The 9956-nt window shown below is 42.8% G+C and overlaps 1 protein-coding gene across 1 annotated transcript; it reads right to left on the bottom strand.

Moving 5' to 3' along the window:
• Positions 1-553: 553 nt before the first annotated feature.
• Positions 554-9400, bottom strand: CSUI_008744 (uncharacterized protein; the record flags this gene model as incomplete). Its single annotated transcript, XM_068068869.1, has 6 exons — positions 8279-9400; positions 4254-6972; positions 3709-3858; positions 2638-2966; positions 1273-1438; positions 554-637 (listed from the first exon to the last, which is right to left on the bottom strand). Coding segments are annotated over exons 2-6 (2166 nt in total), but the record flags the coding sequence as incomplete, so codon positions are not given.
• Between the last annotated feature and the right edge of the window lie 556 nt (positions 9401-9956).

Genomic DNA, 9956 nt, shown 5'->3' on the forward strand with positions numbered 1-9956 from the left:
ATATGTATATGTACGAATGTGTATATGTATCAATATGTATATGTACGAATGTGTATATGTATCAATATGTATATGTACGAATGTGTATATGTATCAATATGTATATGTACGAATGTGTATATGTATGAATATGTATATGTACGAATGTGTATATGTATCAATATGTATATGTACGAATGTGTATATGTATCAATATGTATATGTACGAATGTGTATATGTATGAATATGTATATGTACGAATACGTGTAGTGTATGACTATGCATATATACGAATATGTATTTGTATGAATAGGTATGTATATGAATATGTATGTGTATGGGTATGTATGTGTCTATGTATGCTGAAGAGGCGAGGTTGTGTGTCAAGCGAGCGTCGGTGTCATGAGTCTCGTCAAGGAGAAGAAGAAGATGAAAAGAGAAGAGAGAAGAAAGCAAGGGAAGTGTAAAGGGAATGAAGAGGCGGCTGGTGATAGATAAAAAACCCTCTGTCTTCGGCTTGTTTGAGGAGAGAGAAGATGAAAGAGAAGAGAAAGAAGAAAAGGACCGCTTACTATCGACCTTCTCTCTTTGGTAGTCATTCATAGCAGGCTCGATATCCTCCCAGTATCGACTTGCAGGGTTTGTCGCCATTTCATCCTATCAACACGAAAGTAAGAAAGGGTGAGAAAGAAGGAAAGAAAGAAAGATGAAAGGAAAGGTTCTTCTACATGGACTTCACGAGAGTGAGTGTGTATGTATAAGAGACATATCTAGAAGCATCTTAATTCTTCTCTTCTTTCCTTTCAAGTAAAGCAAACACTCCGCAGAAAAGAACTTCCGTGACATAGAAAGGGCTCTTCATGTATCTCTTGTATCTTGATAAGACTCCTCAGACGACTGAAGAGTTGTTTCTATCCCGAGGGTCACCTAGACGAATATGTAGATAGTTATCTGGATCTTCTATACATACAGAGGTTTATACATATATATATCCATATAGAGATACATATACATGTATACATATACATATATGTATATACACATACATACATATATACATAGATATAGATCTGCAAGCATGCCACGTAGAGGACCTTCGTTCTTCCCTCCTTGTTTTCTTCTCATATGGAGAGAGAGAAGATCCACCACCTCTTCACCTAACCGTCTTCAAATCGAAACTGCCTCCCTTTCTCTCTCTCTCTTTTCTTTCTCTCTCCCCTCTATCCATCCATTCTTGTTGTTCTTCTTCTTCTGCTACGACTCCTTCTTCATGTGTATGTGTATCTTCTTACATGTATCTTGTCTCGAACTTGATCAGCTTTCTGTTCGAGCCATTCGTCGTGAGTGACGTTGTGGGGGATCTCTTCAGTTGGGAGATTCTGAATGAAGGGCATGCCTGGCGCAATTCGCCACCAAGGCTTATCTCGATCATAGATGTTACACAGCGTTATATCGAATCTATACAGAAAAAGATAGTAGACAGCCAAGAGAACATAGTACAGTAGAGAGACGAATGGGAGGTACACAGACGAGCTAGATAGGTAGATAGATAGATTAAGATAGATAGATAGATAGATTAAAGATAGATAGATAGATTAAAGATAGATAGATAGATAGATTAAAGATAGGTAGATAGATAGATAGATACAGATGATGAAGAGACAGGGAGAGAGGGGGAGGCTGATATGTTATTAAGAGGGGTGGTGTCACTGCAACTTCAGATCTTTGAATAAAGACTGGGGGGAGGGATGAGGAGAGAAAAGAAGCTCAGTGAATGTATAGACACACATATCAATGGAGGGTCACATATATCTTGCTTGCCTATGCTCCTCTCCTTTCTCTCCATATATCTGTGTATAAAAGGATATCATCTGCATAGGCAAAGAGACTACCCCGAAGAGGGAGACTGAGTGAGAAGTTTCCTCTCTATTTCTCTATCTATCCTGTCTACCTGTATGTATGTCTGTCTATCTTACTAAGGCTCTTCGATGGTTGAGCCAAGCTCGGTGATGTGTCTAGACGTCTATAATAAGACATAGCGGCAAGAACGAAATTAATACAAAGAGAAGTAGATACACACTGCTCTCCTGTACGCTCGCCTCCCTTTCCTCTCTCTCTTCTTTCTTTCTTTTCTTGCTTATCATCTCCTGTAGTGATCGCAGAGCATCTCTATCATCACTGTGAAGACAGGTGTACATAGACTGATAGGCTGGGGAGAGAAGAACAATCTATGGGTCCTATCATATTTATCATACCAGCAACTCATTGTCTGTAGAGGTTTACTTTCACGTCCATTCAGCTAGATAACTATAGCCGTGTAGGATTTTAGGGATTCGATAGGCAGTGACAATAATGTTGGTTAAGGAGCTATATTCTTGCCTATAAATGCCTCTCTAGATACATATATATACATCTATCCAGGAGGCCATTCAGAAACCTGCCCTTTCTCTGTACATCTTGTATACATGGGGATATCGAGAAGACTGTCTACAAACTCATAAGTTTACCTTCGAATCGACAGCCTCACCGGAAATAACATATAGATAGATCTACATGTATATATAGAGAGAGAGGTGGAAGAGAAGACAGACATGCGATGGAAGTCTGTATGCATGCTTTGACTCTGTGAGATGTTTGAGAGGGCATGGGAGGCTTACGCGATCCAGTCGCCTCCTTTGACAGTGACGAGATGATGAGAGGAAGATTCTTCCTCTTGTGAAGATTCTCTTGATATCTCTCTTCTTGCTATCGAAGAAGAAGAAGATGGAGAAGGAGGAGGGGGATAGATTTTTTCCTGAATGTGACCGAGACGTCGGTGTTTGCCTTCTTTTTCTCCTTGTGGCGATAGTGCATGAAGATATTCGGGGGGAAGAAGGTCAATTGAAAGATCAGGAGGAAGACTCACCTCAGGGCTTAAAAGAAAAACCGAACGCTCGAGCTTTCTCATACTTGCGAGAGCTATTTGCATGCCAGGCATCGCATTCGACTGAAGGACAACGACAAGGATATATAGAATGTCAGGTGTATATACACCCCAGGACACCAACCAATCACAGAAAGAAAGAGGATGAGAAAGAAGAGGAGGTGTAAGAGGAGAGATAGAAAGAAGTCGTAGTGCATGAATGGCTCAGAGAGTCGTTCCCTAGGTATGGTAGAAGCAGGACGGAACTTATGCCTGTCGATAGACCTTGTTTCATGGAGGAATGAATGAGTGTATGACTGTCTATGCCTGCTCTTCCTTCTTGCTTGTCACCGTGTTGTTCTTCTTTAGGGAGGTGTGGAGAGCCAAGAGTCTTCGAAATTCAGAGAGCGACAGCACCCACAATGATGGTGCACCCTCATACACAAGAGAAATAGATAGATTAGAGAAAGATAGATAGATACGTAGATCGACTAAAGACCGATGGATGGATATATAGGCTGATAGGTGGATGGATAGATAGACCGATGAAAGGCACATAGAGAGCTACCTAGCTATTCTTATATCTCTGCCAGATACTAATAGACTCTTCTCTTCCCTCCCCTTTTTTTCCCCTCACTCGTTTGATCGCTTTGTGTATGAAATCTTATAGCACCCGTAGAGATGAAAAGACGATGAGACCAGGCCAATCGAGGTGTATTCCACGAACCAAGGAGGATAATATAGATAGAATCCATGGCATGTGAAGCAGTTAGAAGAGATGAAGTGAAGAAGAAGAAGAAGAAAGAGAGGAAAGAAGAAGACTTACGAAAGGGAACTCCATCATGGTTGTATTGAATGAGGTATGATCGAGAAGCTTAAGGCCACTCAGTGTATGCATGGAGAATTCAATCGTTACATTCGTCTGTGGAGACGGATAAAGATCTCCTTCTCCCCCTTCAATCATACGCTTAAGAACCTGAGAGCCGACACACCGAAAGCGCCAGAGAGAGAGAAAAAAGAAACACAGCCATCTATCTATCTACCTATCTACGTCTCCTCCGTCCTTTCTTATCGCTCCTCGGCCCACGGTTTCACAGGTTGTCTACGAGGTATTATGCTTCTATAATGAGGCGTTTCTATCACGAGGAAAAGAAAATAAGATCAAGACCCAAAGAAAGAGAAGAAGATCCTCGTCCACATGGCAATACCGATACACATCTGTCTTCAAGTGAGTTCCCTACATATTCATCCTGAGAGCGCAAGAAGAAAGTATAACAAAAGGAAAAAAGAACAAAGAGAGAGAAGAACAAGGGGAGAGGAGAAGAAGATAGAGAAGAAGAAGAAGCTTGAGAAGAAGAGGAAGAAGGTTACCCGGCCATCTTCAAGCACATCCCAGGTGGTTGCTGGGGGAGCTCTTGGAGGTCGGTTTCTCAAGCTTCGGTTTAAATGCGAAGAAGCAAGATGAGAAGAAATAAGACTTTCTGTCCATAGATGAGCCTCCTTAAACTTGGCGTAAGGCAAAGGGGTTGCATGAGACACATTCCTCGTACTCTTCTCGGAAGGAGAACGAAGAGATCTCGACTTGTCTTCTCCAGAACATGAAGAAGAAGAAGAGGAAAAGAGAGAGGAAGAAGAGGGAGAGGGAGAGGAAGAAGCAGTAGATCGATGGTAGAGATTGTTATGTGTCTTTAGGTCTATTTTTGAGGTGGGTATGAAGAAGAAGGAGGAGGAGGAAGAGAAGGATGAGTGAAAGGAAGAAGAAGAAGAAGAAAAGAACGGTGGGGTAAAGAGGGAAGGGAGAAGAAGACTATTTTGATGAGTAGACGAAAAGGAAGGTGGCTGGGATAAAGAAAGGAGAGGTTGTGTATGGAGATCTCTCAAGAAGAAAATGCTTGAAGACTGTGAAGAGCTTTCTGAATGACGGCCGTGATAAGAAGAAGAAGAAAGGGAAGAAGAAGAAGAAAAGGAAGAAGAAGAAAAGGAAGAAGAAGAAGAAGAAAAGGAAGAAGAAGAAGAGACAGGGGTTCTTTTGTGTTGTTGGATCTTCCGTTTGCCTTGGGTCGTAGATGAGCAAGGAGGAGCGAAAGAAGACCGAGGAAGTTGCCTGGAAAGTCGTGAAGATCCAACAGAGAGAGAAGAAGAGGAGAAAAGATTGCGAAGGTCACCTCTACACGAAGGAGACAACCATCGAAGAAACGCCGGAGATCTTTGCAGTCCGGGTATCGAAACCTCTCTTCTTAGATAGGAGGGGAATCCAGAAGAAGAAGAAGAAAAGACAGAGAGAGGATAAGAAGACGAAGAACAAGATGAAGAAGAAAAGACAGAGAGAGGATAAGAGGAAGAAGAAGAGAGATGAGAGGATGAGAAAGAGGAGGGAGAGGAAGAGAGAGAGTTTAGAGATGGAGACATATGAGGTGTTCTCTTAGAAACGCTAGATGGTAGGGGGATGGCTTGTATCCCCCTGTCTGAGGTATCTACTTGAAAGAACAAGAGAAGAGACAGAAGAAAAAAGAGCAGCTTTCTTCCGTGTGGATAGGAGAGATAGAGGAAGGATAGAAGAAGAGAATGAAGGAACGAAAAAGAAGAAGACCGATTTGAAAGGACGAATGAAAATGCTGAGATGGACGTGATGAAGAAGAAGAAGAAGAGAAGGAGAGGGAGAGAGAGAAAGAAGCATAAGAAGAAAGTAGAAGAAGACGACTTGCGTAATCTCTCCATTCGAGAGAAAAGTAAAGCGAAGGTCACCGGGGAAGATAAAAAGACACAGGGATAGAGAGGGAGAGACTTAACTCCATTCGATACACGCATTATCTGCTCTCGATTCTCTCTTAGGCGGAGAATCTCCTTCTTTTCATTTTCTTCTTCTCAAGAAAGAAAGATTTGGAAGGAGTAGAGCCATGAAAAGAGAGATACAGAGAGAGAGGCGAAGAGGGAGAAAGACGGATATAGAAACAATGACCGGGGAGAGAGAGAGAGACAGGAAGGTCACTCCATCAACCTTCTCTTAGTCATCTGCTTGGACGAATGCTCCTTCCCAGTCTCTCTGCCTGCCTGTCTCCCTGTCTCCTCTTCTTCTTCTTTTCTCTTGTCGTGTTTTCTACCAGGCTCGAGGCGCTTACTTCTTCTGTCCTTGAAGAAGAGAAGAAGAGGATGAGCAGCATCGATGGCTTTGACGTAATGAAGTTCGAAAGAGGAAGAGAACTAGAATGAAAGAAAGGAAGGAAAGGCGAAACAGGATTCGCCTTGCGTGATGGGAAAAAAGAAACAAATGAACACGACAAGAGAGAAGAAAAAGAAAGAGAAGGAGTGCACATACAGACTTTCGAGATGTACACGAAAGGAAGGAGAGAAGAGCTCTCTTGTCTTGTCTTATCTTGAGCTTTCTATCCATTCAACAATCTATTTCTTTCTCGGCTTCACACGGAGAGGCGCCTAATGAATTTTGCATCGTCTTTTCTTCTTTTTCTTCTCTTGTTGGTTCGAGACAATCGCTTTCTTGTCGTTGAAGGAGAAAGAAGAGGAAAATGGATGAGACAGGAATGAAGATGGGGGGGAGGCATCTCGATGCTTTTCTACGGAAGATCCACCGTCGATCCTCCTCAGAAGGAAGACTATGTACTTTATACGCGTCACACATAGGAGATGAAGAAATTGAAGTTACTGTAGATAGTCAAAAGAAAACAGCAAAGAAGTACACGAAAAAGAGTTCTAAAAAGATAGGCAGATAGATGCAGTTGCTTGGAGAGATTATAGAGAGATAGCCTAGATCAACGGTTGAGCTTCTTATCTAGATAAAGAGAGCTCTTCTGTCTGATGTATTGAGAAGTAGATGGGAGTGTGTCTTGCTTCTCTCCCGCCTTCCCTGACAGGGGACAGTCGACGAGACGAAGGGAGCTTGAAACAAAGAATGAAAAGAGAAAGATTCCCTAAAGGAAAAATTTTGAAGAGGATGTGTAGGAACACCATGAGGGTTTCGATGGAGATAAGAGGACCTGGCGATTTTCGTCTCGATGCTGTGCTTCTTCGTTCATCTTCTTTCTCGTCAGCACCATCGATTTCGCAGACACCGCCGCAGCCGAAGGAAGGGTGGCTGCATGCAGAGACACACACACACATGTATCGAGACTTCGATTTACAGGTGAGGAAAGAAAGCTTCTTTTTCTCCCCCTCTGATTCATTATCTGTGTATTGTTTTCTTGAAAAGAGAGTCTTGCTGGGATAGAATGGAGACTTTCACTCCTACTGCCTTCAAAATACAGGGAAGGTTCTACCGAGCTCGCTGACGTGGCTGTTGCCGCCCGGGTGTACATACACCCGAAAGGAGAGGCCGAGAAGCCTAGTGAAGGTGTTCTATAAGTCACGCACAGTGGTGATCAGTAGAAGATTGCAAAGATCTCACCTTTCGTCTTCTGTTGTCTTCCTTCGCTTGTATATCTGCGGAGAATGAGTAGTTACTGAAGTACGTGAAGCTCTTCAATTCTTCACCTTTCTTCAGGAAACTACCTCGTGTGCATACACCCCGCCATTACTATAGATATACCAAGGAGCAGAGAGACCGCGACCGGGTTAGAAAAGAAAGACCTGACACAGGGTAAGAAGTCTTTCTTCTGTCTTCCCTAGGGTGGCGGTCCTATGTATTTTCTATACACCCCCTCCTTCAATCGAGAAGAGGCTCCTTTGTGTGTGCTTCCAGTTGGGTGAATGATGAGAATACACCTTATGCTTGTTTCGCAGATTTTTCTTGATGGAATGTCCCTACTTTCTTCTTCATCCTGTTTGCTTAGCGAGTATGTTCACTCGTGAGAACAGCAACATTTCTCCACTCTTGTGGAGTTCATAGATTTCTTTTTCGAATCGTGTCGAGTCATCTATCCTATGAAACTTCATTCTCGTTGAAGGATGCATTCTTTGCCTAGACAAATCTCCGTCAAAACCGACATAACACCCTTTCCACCTCCCTGTGCATGTGTCTGTCTTTGACCTCTGTATGGCTATCTATCTATGGTTGGTCTATCTATTCTGTATCTTCAGCGTACGTATCGATCTGTTGATCTCTTGGGGAAAGATAGATGTCTCTCACCCCCCGTTCTCGCGATGAACTCCGTCGCGACTTTGGGTTTTTTCTTTCCCTTCTTAACTAAAAAAGGAGACAAGAGTAACTCGCCACTAGAGTCCTTTGATAAGTCGATGGTCGGTATTGATAAGAATCGCGCGGTACACGGATGCATACGAAGATACACAAGACACATGCATGCATACACTCCACGCACGATCGGTATAGCCACATGCTCTTGGAAGCACTCGAGAAGTTCTATTTCGTTTTCCCAAGACTATCTCCCTCTCTTACAAGTGCAAGAAACTTTCTTTCTTTCGAAGAAGCGTCTTCGAACACTTACTGAAATGAGAGAGAGAGAGGCAGATGCAGAAGCATAGGCTCCTGCTTTTCTTGTCTACACCCACATGCAACCTTGGCTTTTTTATATAACTCTCCGGAACACGAGTATATAGGCTTTGGAGGCATCATCCATCTCTATCCATAGGAAAGATAAAGAAAGAGAGACGGCGATGGTGAGAGAAAGAGCGGCAAGGAGAGATCTTAGTGGAGTGTATGTTGGAGTGAATAACTACGGCTGAGGTGCTGTAGGTAGTTCGTGAACTGTCAGACTGCCTAGACAGCAGATACACCCGGCGATGCTGACTCATACAAGGACGAAAGGAGGAGATGAGAGAGAAAGAAAGTGAATGAAAGAACGAGACGCGACGCCCTTCCCCTGTACTTCTTTCCCTTGAGGCTTTCCTTTCCCGCACGATTCGTGTTCTTTCCTAACAGAATCTCGATAGGACAGTAGTCTCTCGAGACTTCCATATCTCCATACCAATCCATATAGAATGCGAAAGAAAGGCTCTTCTTAGACTACTCTCGTCTTCCATTCATTACAAGATCCCTAAGGCCGAGAAACGGACAGAAAGCGACAAAGAGAAGAAGAAGAAGAGGAGCAAGTTGCTGTCGTTCCTCGCCCCCTTGTCTATACTTCTGAGCAAGCCTAGAGAGGCGATGATGTGTTGAAGGCATAATAAGGAACGGAAATCGAAGAAAACCTTTTCAGAAAGAGAAAGAAGAAAAAGAAAAGAGAGATCTACCTCTATGAGAAAGACAAGGACACACGTGGTCATCGTAGATGACGAGCGACTCCTTTACGTTCTGTTGAAGATGAAGAAGAAAGGGGAAGTCCAAAAATAGAAATGGTCCCGGCGGAGCTCTTAACAACTTCTAACGGTATATGATTGGTCTTTGTACTTTAAGAAAAGAACCATTCCATAGGAGAAAGATGAAGGATAGACAGAGACAGAAAGTAGCGAAGTTGAGATAAGGGAAATCAAGTAGAGAGTCGAGTCAAAAGAAGAGAAAGAATCGAGGAGACTCTTAAGCATTTCGGTTCCGGTCATCGACTTCATTCAAGAGCATGTTGATATACATATCGTTCAGCTGAGTAGGTGAGAGCCTCTCGTCATCTGGAGCAGGGCTGTATGTACACCCAACGACACACAGACACACACAGAGGTAAGACGAAAGCAAAGCAAGAGCCAGACATCTTTGACGAGAGGAAAGAAGAGACATCCTTGGAGTCATGTTCTCAGAAACACAGGAAGAAAGCTCTGTTCAGAGAAAGAGAGAAAGAATGGTAAAAATCCACGCACTCGCCTGTCTCTACCTACACAAGCTTCATCCCTTCCAACCCTCCGCCTATACTTTATCCCGATCTATCTATCTATATCGAAGTATCTATGAGATGTATACGTACGATGTACATACATACTCCATATGTATGTATATAAATCATATATACATGTATGTGATCTTATGGATGTGTGACGTATGTAAGGGAATGGTGATGTATATAAGATAGATAGGAAGTGAACACAGATGTGCATGTAGTGGGGGGGGAGAGTGATAGAACTCCTCACCACATGGCTGCAGTTAGAGAAGATAAACGTAGAATCTAATGAGGTCTCTTTGATGAATATAGTGTACATACACTCTAGACATACTCGCAGACATGTACGGATATATAT

This window comes from Cystoisospora suis, assembly GCF_002600585.1.
Source record: "Cystoisospora suis strain Wien I chromosome Unknown contig_4990, whole genome shotgun sequence".
NCBI classification, from domain to species: domain Eukaryota; phylum Apicomplexa; class Conoidasida; order Eucoccidiorida; family Sarcocystidae; genus Cystoisospora; species Cystoisospora suis.